This window comes from Neoarius graeffei, chromosome 3 (assembly GCF_027579695.1).
Source record: "Neoarius graeffei isolate fNeoGra1 chromosome 3, fNeoGra1.pri, whole genome shotgun sequence".
NCBI classification, from domain to species: Eukaryota; Metazoa; Chordata; class Actinopteri; order Siluriformes; family Ariidae; genus Neoarius; species Neoarius graeffei.
In genome coordinates, this window is record NC_083571.1 from 72,118,981 (window position 1) to 72,136,418 (window position 17,438).

General features: G+C 41.3%; 1 protein-coding gene across 1 annotated transcript; it reads left to right on the plus strand.

The window, feature by feature from the left end:
* The first annotated feature begins 1,481 nt into the window (after positions 1–1,481).
* Positions 1,482–16,841, plus strand: dnaja1 (DnaJ heat shock protein family (Hsp40) member A1). Its single transcript, XM_060917233.1, has 9 exons — positions 1,482–1,583; positions 5,068–5,221; positions 7,150–7,336; positions 8,959–9,063; positions 9,415–9,642; positions 9,721–9,835; positions 9,981–10,096; positions 14,537–14,637; positions 15,576–16,841. Exons 2-9 carry the CDS (start codon positions 5,090–5,092, stop codon positions 15,804–15,806), a joined length of 1,215 nt encoding a protein of 404 aa, XP_060773216.1. The 5' UTR covers positions 1,482–1,583; positions 5,068–5,089; the 3' UTR covers positions 15,807–16,841.
* The last annotated feature ends 597 nt before the right edge of the window (positions 16,842–17,438 follow it).

Here is a 17,438-nt window from a genome sequence, read left to right on the forward strand (position 1 = left end):
GGCGGGGTACACCCTGGACAAGTCGCCAGGTCAGCACAGGGCTGACACATAGACACAGACAATCATTCACACTCACACCTATGGTCAATTTAGAGTCACCAGTTAACCTAACCTGCATGTCTTTGGACTGTGGGGGAAACCGGAGTACCCGGAGGAAACCCACGCAGACACGGGGAGAACATGCAAACTCCACACAGAAGGGCCCTCGCCGGACCCGAACCCAGGACCTTCTTGCTGTGAGGCGACAGCGCTAACCACTACACCACCGTGCCACCCGGCAAGGCATTGTGGAATACAAATTTGAAACAAGAGAGAAAAATGGAGGACGTGAATGGAACGTGAAAGACTGACTACAGTAACAGAAAGTGAGAAGAAACGATGTTATGTTGTGAAGGAATGGAAAATAAACGAATAAATATGGTGGTCAGCTGTTCATTTAGCAACAGAATGATGTAACTGTCAGTGCATGCTCAAGGTAAACCTGTAGATGGCAGTAATGCAACACTGGATGCCAGCTGCTGTAAAACCCAAAAGAAGAAGGTCACATGCGCACATGGACTTCCTCTGTCTGCATGGAACAAGCGATTTCATGCAAGTTATTTGCGAGGGAATCCCTTCAAATTAAATAACTTTCCAGCCACAGAATGGCCTGGTTTTTTTTTAAGATATTGCAGAAATAAACATATGACCAAATTTCAGAGGGAACTAAATTTCACTGATTTTATGAAATCGAAAGGCCATATAGCTTTAAGCTTATGTAAATTGTCATTTTCTGTGTCTCCGATCTGTCCTGTTTTCTTTTGGTTGATGTGCTTCTATTTCTGGAGTGCCATTACTTTGTAAAGCGTCCTTGGGTTGGTGAAAGGCGTGATATAAATTAAACTTGTCATTGTTGTACTGTAGTATGCAGCCTAAATGTAGACACGTTCGAAAAAATTATAATAAACCAAGAATTGAGGTCATTTTTAATTAGCAGTAATAAAAATGTAACTTGGGGCGGCACGGTGGTGTAGTGGTTAGCGCTGTCGCCTCACAGCAAGAAGGTCTGGGTTCGAGCCCCGTGGCCAGCGAGGGACTTTCTGTGTGGAGTTTGCATCTTCTCCCCGTGTCCCCGTGGGTTTCCTCCGGGTGCTCCAGTTTCCCCCACAGTCCAAAGACATGCAGGTTAGGTTAACTGGTGACTCTAAATTGACCGTAGGTGTGAATGTGAGTGTGAATGGTTGTCTGTGTCTATGTGTCAGCCCTGTGATGACCTGGCGACTTGTCCAGGGTGTACCCCGCCTTTCGCCCGTAGTCAGCTGGGATAGGCTCCAGCTTGCCTGCGACCCTGTAGAAGGATAAAGCGGCTAGAGATAATGAGATGAGTATATTTCAAGCCAACGGGATCGTTTTCCTCTCCAAGATGGCAGCGCCGTTGACGTGTTTGCCTTCTTTCCGGCCAGGTTAACTGCGCATGCGTGTTCTGTCCCCGTTATCGAGCATTAGGAAATTCTCTGTGTAGAGAAGATTCCAGACGTTCGCGTGTATGTGTTGAACAGGAGAAACCCAGGCCGATGAGAAAAGAGTCTTTATTCCATCACACAGTAAGGGGAATTATATTGAGAAAGTAATTGGTAATGATGTAAAAAGTTGTAGTTAACCTGCCTTTTTTATTTTTGAAGTCGATAGTTAGTTAGCATGTTTTGCTAATCCCGCGGGTGAGCGCGTGAGCCTGGTTCAGGCAGCAAGCCTGTATTTTTACTGAAATGAGGATAATTGTTTTTATTTTTCCAGCGTTTAATTACAGAAAGGTAAAACAGATTTAGAGATGATCCTGATTGGATCAGTTCTAGTTCTGGACGAAATTTTGTTCTAAAGGGAAATAAATGCAGGATCTCTACATGTGAATTAAATTATTAATTAATTATTTTACAGCTCATTCAGCGTCTTATAAATATTAGACTTAACATGATAAAGGAACAGATCCAGTTATGAGATGTAAATCTTAAGAGATCTGTACCCTGGAGTGCAAAAGTTTTCGCACCCCTAGAGTCTTCAGGTTGTATCAAAGCGTTTAGGCGGTCAGCTGTTCATTTAGCAACAGAATGTCAGTGCATGCTCAAAGTAAACCTGTAGATGGCAGTAATGCAACACTGGATGCCAGCTACTGTAAAACCCAAAAGAAGAAGGAACAGCATGCGCACATGGACTTCCTCTGTCTGCTTGACTGCATGGAACGAGCGATTTCATGCACGTTATTTGCGAGGGAATCTCCTCAAATTAAATAACTTTCCAGCCACAGACAGACTGTAGAGATCCTGCATTTATTTCCCTTTAGAACAAAATATCGTCCGGAACTAGAACTGATCCAAATCAGGATCATCTCTAATCGTGTTTTACCCTTCTGTAATTAAACGCTGGAAAAATAAAAATAATTATCCTCATTTTAGTAAAAATACAGGATTACTGCCTGAACCAGGCTCACGCGCTCACCATCACACAGCAAAAGTTTACATCCCTTTTCTAAATGTGATGTAAAGCTGGGCATACACCAGGGGCTTCAAAGTTTGGGAGAATAGCAGGGTACAAATAATTTACAGCAGGGTGCAAAATGGTAAAATGTCTGCCAGCGGCAGACATAATGCACGCAAAGCGTGCAGGGACATGCACACAGAGAGAGAGATATGCAAGTACGAATTTTTCATGGGGCGGGATGGTTTGGAACAGACCATCTAAAATTGGGATAACATTTACCCGGGACGGGTATTTGAGGCGGGTCGTCTAGCTTAAGCTTGATTAGCGTTGTTACGCACGCCAGTGTTTCCCACAGAAATTTTGGAGACTATGGGGGAGGCGTGGGGGTTGTTTAAAATTGAGTGATATGTTAAATATTAAGTTATTACTGAAAAACTATTGATTAAAAAAACAGACACTGAGAAATGGTCCTATAAACAACTTTACCAATATAAAAGATTACCAGGACTACAAAAATGCAGAAAAATAGGCTACACTTATCCAAATGCACCTGTTGGTTCAAAAGTTAAAGTACAGAGAACCTCACAGCACAACATGAAGTTATCTTAAACTATAACATAAATGCTAAAACATTAACATAACATATAACATAAAAGCTTTCATGTAAGAAAAAAACTATTAATACTAGTACTGTGTGCAGGCAGTCTCTCCTGAAGACTAAATTAAACAATAATTATAAACTAATAAAATAAATGGCTCAGGCTTCATAGAAGAAAAAAAACAATTTGAACAGAATCTCACAGTATGATGCTGAAGCTGCCTAAACAATGGAAAATAAAATACCATTTTGGCAAAAACGTTGGCATCCATTAATTTCTTGTATTAAGTAAAAAAATATATTGCCAGATACTGCTGACGTTTTACAGCCCAAAATATGTTCAAAACCTGCCAAATTGGGCGGGAAACCGCGCAATCTGGCAACACAGGCAGCAGTAATGGCTGCATTCATGTCGAGGATGTAAACACAGTTGACGCGGCAACGGACATACATGACATAGTGGATGTAATTTACGTTCACAACTTTTTTTGCTGTCAGAAATATTTAATATTAAATTTTGTGACTCGACTGACCATAGCCGGCGATTTGCCGCCGGTGACCGGCTACTTTTGAGACCGCTGATACACTGTGCGATTTTTTTTTTTCCAATTGCGGTATTCAGCTGCTGCTCACACTGTCCGAGTGAATCGCAGGGGTAAACAGCACGCAGCTTACGATTCCTGTTCTCACACTATACGATGCGATGCTTGGATGCGATGCTCAGGATTTCAAACAGGTTTGATTTTCATCCGATCGATCAGGAGGAGGTCGTGAGGTGTTAATCACTTGTCGTTACCCCATGTATACTACACGATCCGAGACGCACGATTGAGCCAAAACTCGGCCTGATCTCCAAAATAGTCGCACGAGTGAAATCGTGTCAAAATCGGGCCAAAAATTGCACAGTGTATGGCCAGCTTAAATCAGTCAGTATTCTCTATTAACTCACATACACCTCTCTCTCATGCTCTCAACTGGAATCTGATCTTCCGGGTTGTTGTTGTTATTACACCTGATTTATGTTGTTTTTGGTTTGTTTTTAATCCAGAAAGTGGAATAAATCCTACTCATTCCTTCCACTGATCTGTGAGTCACACAGATCACATGTACCTGTGATCAAATCCCATCGAGTCCAGCACCTCAGTCCAAAACAGTGTTTTTATTCTCTAATGGGGTTTGAACAGGATTATTTATATTTTTGACACAATTTGCATTTTGCGTCCTATCGAGTTTCCAGCAAAATTAAAGTCTTGGCACCCTTTAATAGTTAAATAGGTGGAATTGAAGAAGAGTTGAATGATTTTGAGCCCGGCCACATTTCCACCCATGTACACAAAATTCCACCAGCCCAAAAACCTTATCGTGGTTTAACTATCATGGTCATACTAACAAACTCACTCGAACATTCAGCTGCTTAAAGACTTGATGAACATGCAACTTCTAATCATAACTTATAAGGGTGTGAAGGAGGACTGAAGGCATGGGGGACATGGCTATAAAATGACTGACAAGACCAAGCCAAATACACACACACACACTCCGGACTGGAAGGAAGGTTTCCAAATTGGATTTTTTTTTTCCCAGCTATGTATTACACTTGTTCTGAGAACTTTTTTTTTTGTTTAATTATTTCTACATAACTTTCCACATTATTTGAATTAGTAAGAAATAGAAAATATTGAATTTTGCACCTTTAAAACAAACTCAAGCAGAGAAAGTCAGTTTATGATTTTCAAACACCTATTTTAGGAATTATTATTTTAGTAGTATTTACTTCCTGTGTTCCAAACCCGTGGTTATGTAAAGAGAAATGGATACGTTCTTCTTGACTTTTTTTTTTTGGATTCTGCATTGTTTGGATTGTCATCTTGTTTTTTTACATTCTTTATGTAATTAAAGTGTGTATTACAAAGACATTTTCATCGAAAAATAATGTCATAAAAATGCAACAAAGTTAACTAACTGCATTATAATTTGTTGTGTATTTTCATAACTAAATTTCTTTCCCTCTCCAGTTTAATCTTGTCTGTGGTCATCATGGTGAAGGAGACGGGTTTTTACGACGTCCTGGGTGTGAAGCCCAACGCCAGTCCTGATGAGCTGAAGAAAGCTTATCGCAAACTGGCCTTGAAATACCATCCAGACAAAAACCCTACAGAGGGGGAGAAGGTGAGCAGCTCATCAGGGTTTGTGGTATGTGGACAGGGAGATGCGATGCAAATGTAATTTCTCTTGTAAATGCTGTGATGTGATTAGAAATGTTCATTATTCAGCTTAATGAGTCTCCGTTTTCTATTTCTATAGCCTGGGGATTAGTTTGTATGAATTTATTAATTCTAGCCATTTTATTATTTCAGTTCACATTGTAATTTCATAATATTTTTAAAAGTAACATTTATAAATATAGTATGAAGATAGAACTCTTAAGTAAACTTTCGCCAGCATCAGATGTCAGGTTTTATTGCTTATATTTTACATTGAGTAAAGCTAATTTTTTTTTTTCTCAACAAGGAGTCTTTTTCTGTGTCTGAAACTCAAATGGTGTTTTATTGGACTGATCATGCACTCAGTAGGACCTAAATATCATTATAACATAGTGAGTACAGTGTCTTGCAAAAGTATTCATGCCCCTTGGTGTTTGTCCTGTTTTGTTGCATTACAAGCTGGAATTGAAATGGATTTTGGGGGGTTAGCACCATTTGATTTACACAACATGCCAACTGCTTTAAAGGTGGAAATTGTTTTATTGTAGTGGTGCCATATTCTTTCTGTTTTGCTATAATGGATTTAATGGTGCTCTGTGGGATATTCAAAGTTTGGGTTATTGTTTATAACCCAACCCTGATCTATACTTCTCCACAACTTTGTCTCTGACCTGTTTGGAGGCTCCTTGGTTTTCATGTTGCTTGCTTAGTAGTGTTGCAGAGTCAGGGTCCTTCCAGAACAAGTTGAGTTATACAGATGTCATGTGACAGATCATGTGACACTTTGATTGCACACAGGTGGATATTAATCAACTAATTATGTGACTTATGAAATGAATTGGTTGGACCAGCTCTTATTTAGGGGTTTCATATGAAAGCGGGGCAGCACGGTGGTGTAGTGGTTAGCGCTGTCGCCTCACAGCAAGAAGGTCCGGGTTCGAGCCCCTTGGCCGGCGAGGGCCTTTCTGTGTGGAGTTTGCATGTTCTCCCCGTGTCCGCGTGGGTTTCCTCCGGGTGCTCCGGTTTCCCCCACAGTCCAAAGACATGCAGGTTAGGTTAACTGGTGACTCTAAATTGTCCGTAGATGTGAATGTGAGTGTGAATGGTTGTCTGTGTCTATGTGTCAGCCCTGTGATGACCTGGCGACTTGTCCAGGGTGTACCCCGCCTTTCGCCCGTAGTCAGCTGGGATAGGCTCCAGCTTGCCTGCGACCCTGTAGAACAGGATAAAGCGGCCAGAGATAATGAGATGTGATATGAAAGGGGGTGAATACTTATGCACACTCCAGATTTCTGGTTTTTCATCTTCTTGTCTGTCACTATAAAACAACAATTTGCACCTTTAAAACTGTAGGCATGTTGTGCAAATCAAATGGTGCTAACCTCCCAGAAATCCATTTTAATTCCAGCTCGTAATGCGACAAAACAGGATAAACACCAAGGGGGATGAATACTTTTGCAAGACAGTGTGTGTTATTTTTAAGTGATTCAGCCTTACTGTGTAAATTATTCCTCCAGTGAAGATGGCAGCTGTTTTCAGTGACAGGAAGTGGAAAATTTATTTTGCTTAATTTTTCATTGGTAAATAAGATTATTTTAGCCTTGTTTTTCTTTGCTTGAGAAAGACCCAGATTTCAATTTCTGAAGTTTGTCATATTAATATTCATTATGTGCTCATTAAGATGCATAGAGATTCAAATACTGAACTTATTTGTACCTGGAGTCGTCTTGTGTACAGTGTTGGTTGTACCATCATCCTAAGTGGGTGTGTGATAATGATGGAACATATCTAAAATATATTTGTGGTTATTTTTCATGAGTTAGCATTGAGAGGTAACAGGAAGTGGGTGATGTGTAACAAACGAACAACAGTGAATGGTTCCTGTGTCTCCAGTTTAAACAGATCTCTCAGGCGTACGAGGTGCTGTCTGACGCTCAGAAGAGAGAAGTGTACGATCGAGGAGGAGAGGCAGCCATTAAGGAGGGTGGGAATGGAGGCGGAGGAGGCGGCTTCAGCTCCCCCATGGACATTTTTGACATGTTTTTTGGAGGAGGAGGCCGCATGCGCCGAGAGAGGAGAGGTACGCTGTCCTCCTCACCGAAAGGCTGACAGTATCAGGAAAATGATTTGAAGTAGAGTTTAGAATTTTTTTTTTAATCAGGCACACTCCGCTTTTGACGTCCTGTTTTTTAAAAAAAAAAAGAAGAAAAGAAAATGTGCCAACAAATCAGGCCTGTTGTATTTCACAGGCATATTAAGGTTCTTTGTAATAAATATGTTGCAGCAAGAACACAAAGTTCTCACACTGGAAAAACAACCTTCTTATTCTTTGAGCTTGTTTACGTCAACACAGTTTTAGCTTTTAATAGAATAAAGATGAGTGTTTGGTCATGTTAAACATTTCTGCATACTTTTTTAATATTTGAATAAACAGATTTTCATCAGGCATGATTAATCCTGCGCTTTATATCCAGAAAACTTGATTCACTTAAAGCTAGATGGCCTTTCGATTTCATAAAATCAGTTAAATTTAGTTCCCTCTGAAATTTGGTCATTGTGATATGTTTATTTCTGTAATATCAAATAAAAAGGCCATTCTGTGGCTGGGAAGTTTTATTAGAGGGGATTCCCGAGCAAATAATATGCATGAAATCGCTCGCTTCACGTAGTCAAGCAGACAGGAAGTCCGTGTGGGCATGTGCAGATTTACCTTTCAGTGTCGTCATCTTCTTCTCTTGGGTTTAATGGCAGCTGGTATCTACAATGTTGGATTACGGCCATCTACAGGTTTACCTTTAACCGTGCACTGACAGTTATATCATTCTGTCGCTAAACGACCAGCTGATCACACCGAGGTGCTCGCTGACCGCCTATTTATTAGTTTGGTCCTGTGTTTCCTTTCCTTCGCAACATAGCGTCTTTTCTTCTCGCTTTCCGTTACTGTAGTCGGTCTTTCACGTTTCATTTGCACACTCGCGTCCTCCATTTTTCTCTCCTGTTTCAAATTTGTATCCCACAATGCCTTGTGTGAATGAGGAAAGCTCACCACTTGATGCATGGTGAAGCAGGAAGAAATGGAGAATTTAGGGCCACGTGGCCCTAAATTCATTAATTGTTCTATTAAAAAAAACCTAATAAAATTGGAAATATGTTATTTGAATTCAGTAGCTTTCGGTCTACTAAACACAAATAATTGGGTGTCGGGAAAATTCTTTTTATGACCTACACTTGAAAAATCTGAAAGGCAGTCTACCTTTAAAATGAAAGTGTCATTCATGGTGTAAAATTTGTCAGGATGTAAGCTGCAAGCATGAGAGAGTAAGTTTATCCAACTTTCCGATACACTAACAGGTAGTTCTGGTTACTTTACACTTGTGAAGATTGTGTGGTGTTCTTACATCATCGGAGCCACACAGAATCCACTAAAAAAAAAGTCGTTCGGTCTCTGAAAGGAGCAATTCTACACATGTACAATTTAATTTATGTACAAATGCCTTTAACTGAAGGATTTTCTGTCCAAAAACGTGTTTTATAGACAGTTTATCAGCCGTCTTCTCCTGTTCTTTTTGCAGTACAGGGAAACATCTCAATATTTCTGTCTGACAGATGCTGAAATTAGTGTAAACAGTGGGAGTATCGCTGTACTGAGTATCTGGAGGATCTGATAACAGTCCTGTATGACGAGCTGTTTTGTGTTCGCAGGGAAGAATATCGTACATCAGCTGACGGTGTCTTTGGAGGATCTGTACAATGGAGCCACCAGGAAACTGGCTGTGCAGAAAAATGTCATCTGTGAGAGATGTGAAGGTAACCGATAATCTGAAAACATCTTTTTGTGTAAAAGAGACACTTTCCTTTTCACAGCACGTCCCTGAGTGATTTATTCCTCTTACACCACAGCAATTTGCCACCATTTACAATTATTTATTCAAGAACATCATACATTAATCTTTGTATAGTTACATTTAATGTTTGTGAAATGTGTTCTCACTTGTGTTATAGAAGCTACAACCAGTCATTCCCCCTCCAGCCTCCCTCTCTCTCTCTCTCACAGTTTTAAACTTAAGACAAAAAAAAAAAAAGCTTGTCATGTTACCGATTCCAGAATTCACCGGGGTTGTGGTGTAATAAATAAGGAGAATGTGTTGTGTCTCCTAGGCCGTGGAGGGCGCAAAGGTGCAGTGGAGATGTGTCCGTCCTGCAGGGGGACAGGAGTCCAGGTGAGGCTGCAGCAGTTACTCCCCGGCATGGTGCAGCAGATCTCCACCGTCTGTGGCAGCTGCAGAGGTCAAGGCCAACGCCTGAGCCACCGTGACCGGTGTAAAGCTTGCAGTGGACGGAAAATCCTGCGCCAGAAAAAGATCCTGGAGGTGCACATTGATAAAGGTGAGAAGGGGTGGAGCTAACAGCAGTAAATGGCTATAAAGTAAAGGAGGTTCTCTGACATGACGGTGTGTAAATCAGGTATGAAAGATGGACAGAAGATTGTTTTCCACGGGGAAGGAGATCAGGAACCAGGACTAGAACCTGGAGACATCATTATCGTCTTAGAGCAGAAGGCACATCCAGTCTTCACGAGGTACACTCGGGGTTAATCTGCTATTAATGGAAGACGTTTGTTTGTTTGTTTGTTTGTTTGTTTGTTTGAAGTTAATATTTACGATCTGAGCACTTCACCCACGTTAGGTTGTGCACTCATTGTAATAGTTCTTTTCTCCACACAGACAAGCCATTGATCTGATTATGACCATGGAAATTCAGCTCGTAGAGTCGCTGTGTGGTTTCCAGAAACCTGTCCAAACGCTGGACAACAGAACTCTGCTCATCACCTCACACCCAGGTTAGTGTCCTTAAAGGGGAACTGAAGGCAATTTTTTAACGATCAAAATTCTATTTCTCATTTTATTAAATATAGGAATGCATTTTTGATCGCTATTTTGTCACTGCTATCGCAAGTTATGAGTGTTTGAAATATGCTCTGTAATATATCAGTCCATATGTCAAAGCGATGGCCGTAAACGAGATTCGTTGAGACATCGTAAGATGGAAGTAAAACATACAGCGGAAATCAAAGAGACCAACATCTGCTAACGTTGTCAAAAGACGCGCACGCCCTCTTTCGAATGCTGATGTAATCAAGCCGGAAGTTTTGTTTTGATAGCAAATCAGGAAAGTTTGAAAAAAGTAGGCAGTAATCGTCATTTAAACTCGTTTTTGTGGAATATTTTGTTTGGAAAACAGTTTTCAAAATGGCAGCACTGACACCTGGCTGACACTTCACGCTTCGAAGTCTTGCAACGATCGCGTGGATAAGCGACGCCTGCCGTGGACCAAACGAACTAAATTCAACATGGCTAAAAACCGAATAGGCCGATAAGTATAATATTTATTTGCGGTTAGTTGCCAGTACGAGTCACGATATAAGGTTACTAAAACCTAAAACGTAATTGAATAACACGTTAAGAAATAAAGCAAGTTTAAAAATGACTTAAGTTCTCCTTTAAACTCAGGTGTGTAAACTCGACCCTCACACCCAGACCTCAGCACCTGTTTTAATGCCGGACTATTGCCGCTTTTCCACTACCAACGCGGCTGAGTTGGGCTGAGCTGTGCCGTGCTGAGTCGGGCTGAGCGGGGCTGTTGGAGTTGCATTTCGACTACAACCGCGCTGAACCGTGCTGGCTGGAAGTGGGTGGACACATTGGGTGGAGTTAGCGAAAGTGAGTGGACGTCACGTGATGTCGTTAGGCGGCGCAAACAGTGACATCAGTGACCTTTTAAGCGGTAGTCTCACGACCCGGATAGTAAACATTAAACATGGAGTCGTTAGTGTTGCTGGTCTTGGTGCTGTGGCTTGTTGTCACCGACAACGCCAACAGATACTGGCAAGAGCGTATAGATGAGGCGAGGCGCATAAGGCTTCATAAATTCTCGTAATTTGTAATTCTTCTTCTTCCGGGTTTACAGATCCCAGCGTGCTCGCAGGGCGTGTGTGGGCATGTGAGGACAACACTCCTCACCAATCAGTGCACAGGGGAGTGTCTCCTCATGCCCCTAGCCCCACTCGGCTCGCTTTGGCTCGCTTCAGCCCTACTCCAAAACCGTGCGAGTTTTGGGGGCTGAGCAGGGCTGAAGCGAGCTGAGTCGTGCTGTTCTGAGGTAGTCGAAACGTGAGCCGTGTCGGGCTGAAGTGAGCTGAAAAAGGGTAGTGGAAAAGGGCCATTAGTGATTATCTACACTGAGTGCAGAATTATTAGGCAAGTTGTATTTTTGAGGATTAATTTTATTATTGAACAACAACTATGTTCTCAATCAACCAAAAAGACTCATAAATATCAAAGCTGAATATGTATGGAAGTTAGAGTGGGGCGTTTTTAGTTTTGGCCATTTTAGGAGAATATGTATGTGTTCAGGTAACTTTCACTGTGCAGAATTATTAGGCAACTTAATAAAAACCAAATATGTAGCCATTTCACTTATTTATTTTCACCAGGTACACTGATATGACAACTCCAGATTTGCAAATAAACATATCTGACATTCAAACACAAAACAAAAACAAATCAGTGACCAATATAGCCACCCTTCTTCATGAGGACACTCAAAAGCCTTCCATCCATAGATTCTGTCAATTTCTTTATCTGTTCATGAGCAACATTGTGTGCAGCAGCAACCACGGCCTCCCAGACGCTGTTCAGAGAGGTGTACTGTTTTCCCTCTTTGTAGACCTCACGTTTTATAATGGACCACAGGTTCTCTATGGGGTTTAGGTCAGGTGAACAAGGGAGCCATGTCATTATTTTTTCACCTTTCAGACCTTTACTGGCTAGCCACGCAGTGGAGTATTTGGACGCATGAGATGGAGCATTATCCTGCATGAAAATCATGTTCTTCTTGAAAGATGCTGACTTTTTCCTATACCACTGCTTGAAGAAGGTTTCTTCCAGGAACTGGCAGTAGGTCTGGGAGTTGAGTTTGAGTCCATCCTCAACTCGAAAAGGTCCAACAAGCTCGTCTTTGATGATACCAGCCCATAGCGGTACTCCACCTCCACCTTGCTGGCGTCTGAGTCAGAGTGGAGCTCTGTGCCCATTACTGATCCAGCCACAGGCCCATCCATCTGGCCCATCAAGAGTCACTCTCATCTCATCAGACCACAGCACCTTAGAAAAATCAGTCTTAACCTCCTAAAGGCCTCTGCATGCTCTTGCGACAAGGCTTTCGCAGATAGCTTTTCGCAGACAGTTGTAATTTATTGTTGAGCGGGGAGTTATAGGCGTGCGCGATGTTATTCACTGGCACAACGCAAGGGGGCGCGAAGTCGCTAGGAGTAGTTGGTGGGTGTGGTTAGTGGAGTGTTTATCCCCCGGTTACTTATAATGACGAGAACTTTTTTTTTTTTTATAACGACTAGAACTGGAGTCGTATAGATGTACGTACTTCCTCAATCAACCACTCTTCATGCTGCTCCATCTTCGCTCGTGTTTTTAAAAATGCCGGTCGTGAAAACAATCCAAACCGGGAAAGTAGGGAAGCGGAAGTGCGTGTACAGCGGATGTAGAGTGGACCAATCAGAGCCCTCTTGTCTGCGATGCTGTCTGCGAGGCTTCTGCGGTGGTCACAATTTTTGGGAGGTGCACGCAGAGCGTCTGCGAAGGTGGGGGGGCTACGCAGACACTGTCTGCGACGCTATCTGCGAGGACTGGGTTGTCAGCATAAATTGGCCTTAAGGCCCAAGCTTTTTTTTTTTACATGCATTTTTTATTTCTCTTTGCTATTTGGGCTTATTAGAACCTGATTAGAATAAAAACTAATGCCGCTTTTCCACTACAAACGCGGCTGAGTCGGGCTGAGCCGTGCCGTGCTGAGTTGGGCTGAGCGGGGCTGTTGGAGTTGCATTTCGACTACAACCGCGCTGAACCGTGCTGGCTGGAAGTGGGTGGACACATTGGGTGGAGTTAGCGAAAGTGGGTGGACGTCAGGTGATGTCGTTAAGCAGCGCGAACAGTGACATCAGTGAGCTTTTAAGCGGTAGTCTCACGACCCGGAGAGTAAACAATAAACATGGAGGACATGGAGTCGTTAGTGTTGCTGGTCTTGGTGCTGTGGCTTGTTGTCACCGACAACGCGGACAGATACTGGCAAGAGCGTATAGATGAGGCGAGGCGCATAAGGCTTCAGAAATTCTTGTAATTCGTAATTCTTCTCCTTCCGGGTTTGCGGTGTTTACAGATCCCAGCGTGCTCGCGGGGCGTGTGTGGGCATGTGAGGACACTCCTCCTCACCAATCAGTGCACAGGGGAGTGTCTGCTCACGCCCCCAGCCTCACTCAGCTCGGTTTGGCTCGCTTCAGCCCCACTCCAAAACCGTGCGAGTTTTAGGGGCTAAGCAGGGCTGAAGTGAGCTGAGTCGTGCTGGTTTTTGGTAGTCGAAACGCGAGCCGTGTCGGGCTGAAGTGAGCTGAAAAAGGGTAGCGGAAAAGGGCCATAAGCATCATCTTTCGATAAGATGTACTTTTAGAGAAAAAGTATGTCCACATATGTGGATTCTTGTTCCGAATTTTTAAAAAGTGCTGTCCACGCATGTGACCGCTAAGCCTTAGGAGGTTAAGATATTTCTTGGCCCAGTCTTGACGTTTTATCTTGTGTGCCTTACTCAGTGGTGGTCGTTTTTCAGCCTTCCTTACCTTGGCCATGTCCCTCAGTATTGCACACCTTGTACTCTTTGACACTCCAGGAATGTTGCAACTCTGGAATATGGCAGAACTGGATGCTAATGGCTGCTTGTTAGCTTCACGCTTGATTTTCCGCAGATCATGTGAAGTTATTTTGCGCCTTTTTTTTCCCACACGCTTCTTTCGACCCTGTTGACTATTTGCAATGAAACGCTTGATTGTTCGGTGATCACGTTTCAACATCTTCGCAATTTCAAGAGTGCTGCATCCGTCTGCAAGACATCTCACAATTTTAGACTTTTCAAAGTCTGTCAGATCTCTCTTCTGACCCATTTTGCCAGAGGAAAAGAGGTTGCCTAATAATTATGCACACCTGATATAGGGTGTTGATGTCATTAGACCACACCCCCTCTCATTACACAGATGCACAGCACCTGATATACTTAATTGGTAGTAGGCTTTCAAGCCTAAACAGCTTGGAGTGGGACAACATGCATTAAAAGGATGTTGTGGTCAAAATACTCACTTGCCTAATAATTCTGCACTCAGTGTAGTGTTCTTCTTGCCATATTGTTCTCCCTCAATGTTCTTTTGTGTCTCGAGCAGGTGAGTTGATCAGACCAGGTGATAAGAAGTGTGTTCTGAACGAGGGGATGCCTTTGCACCGTCGCCCCTTTGAGAAAGGCAGACTCGTCATCTTCTTTAACGTGAGTGACCCCAAGGCACACGCATTTCTACTCAATATTTATGTCTCCTAAATCTTGACTAACATGAACAGATTTTCTGAATTTATTGACTATGAAGGCAGTGTGAGAAGGGCTCTGAATCTCAGCTGATATTCTGTTTTATATAATGTGCATCATGCATGTTGTTTTTGCCATTTTTTTCATTATACCCAATGTAGAGTATATCTAGTGAATATGAAACCATTTGGAATTTGTCCTTTAGTAGGAAATCCCCAAATTTTCAAAATTCATGAATAATCCAATGAGTCAGAAATATCAGAATTAAAAGAAAGATTGGAGAGTTAACCAAAAAAAAAAAAGTGTTCACGATCATCTGGAGAGTGCGAGTTTGAATCCCAAGGATGCCACAGCTGTCTGTGGCAAGGAGTAAAATTGGTTGTGTTCTCGAGGGTAGTGTGAGCTTCATCCAAAGGGTGTGTGCGCTCACCTTTAGAGACGGTGGGAGAGGCTCAGAGTCGAACTGCTGGTCGTCCGCGTCAAAAGGAGCCAGCAGTTCAGGCAGGCAGGTGTGTGGATTTTTTTTTTTTTGAGAGAGGGAGAGAAAATGAGTGTGATAAATTAGCTTAAAACATTACATGTCCTCTACCTTCAGGAGGAAAAAAAATCCTATTTCAATGCATACAGTATCTCTTCATGAGATTTTTTTTCCTTTTTTTTTTTTTTTTGCACAAATGCGCGCACACACTCCTTTTGTATAATAATTTCCCAGTTATGTTTGAGTCAGATAACTAAACACTCATTTTTGGGGATTTTGTCAAATGTTAGACTTTTAAAATATAATTCTGATTTTAAGACGTTGTTTTTGATTACTGCTGGCATATAAAAACACAAAGTTCCTGCTGATTTTAACCTTCTGTATTTATTTGTAAGAATTTTCTTTATTTTTTTACTTTCTGCAGGTTGTCTTCCCTGAGGCTAACTTCCTCCCTGTAAACAAGCTGAAGCAGCTGGAGCAGTATTTTCCTTCCACACGAGAGAAAAGCGATCCTGACAGCATGGACGACGACCTCTATATCTACGCCGACCTTGAGGACTGTGATCTGACCCACGAGCGACACCGTCACCACTACATCGAGGAGGAGGAGGAGGACTTTCACCCAGGGGGAGGGGTACAGTGCCAAACCTCATAGAGCTTCCTTCCACTGCTCGTCGCATCGACCCCACACTTTTTAGATGAAGCTCCGTGATCAGAATTTGTTCAGAAAGATCACACCCATCAGTTAGATTAAACTTTTTTTTGTTTTTAATCACTGGGAGAATCTCATTTATCGGAATCATGAGCAGGATTGTTGAGGTGTAGAGAGGATCAGGTGAGTGAGTCAGGTACAGGACTGTTTTTTGTTCTTCAGAATCTTTTATAAATGCAGCAGAGATCAGAGAAAGCAGAGACTTAATTTAAAGCTGCTACTTATTACAGAACTTGCAAAAACTAAAAGCCACGTTTTGTTTGTTTTTTTGTTTTTCTTCCATTTTAAGGATACTGTGATTTTAACAAGCCAAAAGATTTCTCAAGTGTAAAAGCAGTGTTACTTTGACAGGTAAAACTTCAATAAGCCTATAAATGAAAGGAATAATAATAAAAAAAAAAAGTCGACTAGAACAGCGGTTTGTGTAACGACCTCTAATGGTGACCGTAAACTGCAAAAGAAAGGATTTTGACTCAATAATTAGCTTTGTCATTTGTAGCAGCATTTGCACTATAAACCGACTGACATCTGATTATTTTATTTATTTGCAGCCTTTTTATGTGAATTATTGCCAATTATTTCAATTGTTCCTCTTTTCTTACACTAATCTCGTTTGTTATGCAGAGCAGTAAATTAATGCAGCACTGATGCATGTGAATATTTTTAGCTTTTAGATGCAAATTCAACTTTCAGTCCTTGTTTTGATTTTTATTTGCCAAACATTGTTCCATCAGTTACCTGGAACCTGTGAGGCCTTAAACAGGTAAAGATTAAACCGCTTCCTGCCCTCGAATACGAGTTTTGCAGCAAAAATAGAAATTGAATGGAATTCTAACTTTAAGAATTATCTATATCTTTACTGGTATATAACAGGTTTTTTTTATGTGGTTATCATTTCTTGTACTTTAAGGTCAATTTTATTAGGACCAATAATGTTTTATTTGTACTTTAACTTATAAATTAAATCTTTCACCTTTACCTGCTGTTTTTGGGGTCTTTTGTATTTATTTCAGGGTGATTCTGAAATGAGTTTTTTTTTTTTTAACTTAATATATTTTTACCCCTTTCAAATATTTGTAGCCTGTTTAATAAGCGCGAACACAGTTTGTGTAAAAAATAAAGATAAGGTAGTTAAATTCATTTTACTCCAATAAGTTTTTTTTTTCCCTCCTTTTTTACTGGGAATGTTATGAGTTACTCAGTTCACAATTCAATTCTCCACATTTTTTTGGGGGAAAAATTTCCTGTTTATCAGCTTAAATATTCCTTTTGTTAAATTAAAAACCTTTTCATAATAACCAATATTTATCCACATTTACAAAGGCTGTGGTCAGCTTCAACACAAAACCATGACCTTTTTTTTTTTTTCTTCCTTGTTCCCTTTAGCTTTTGGCAGTCTGTAAGGAGAGCCATTTCTTAAACTTGTGGTCAGTTGCAAAACTAAAATTATTCAGCCTAACAATTATAATAAAATTCATTTATTTCATTTCATCAATTTTGAATCATAATTTATCACACATCTAATTGTTACCTATATTTTCCCTGGGCCCAAAACCACCCTTTCCTATTTTTTTT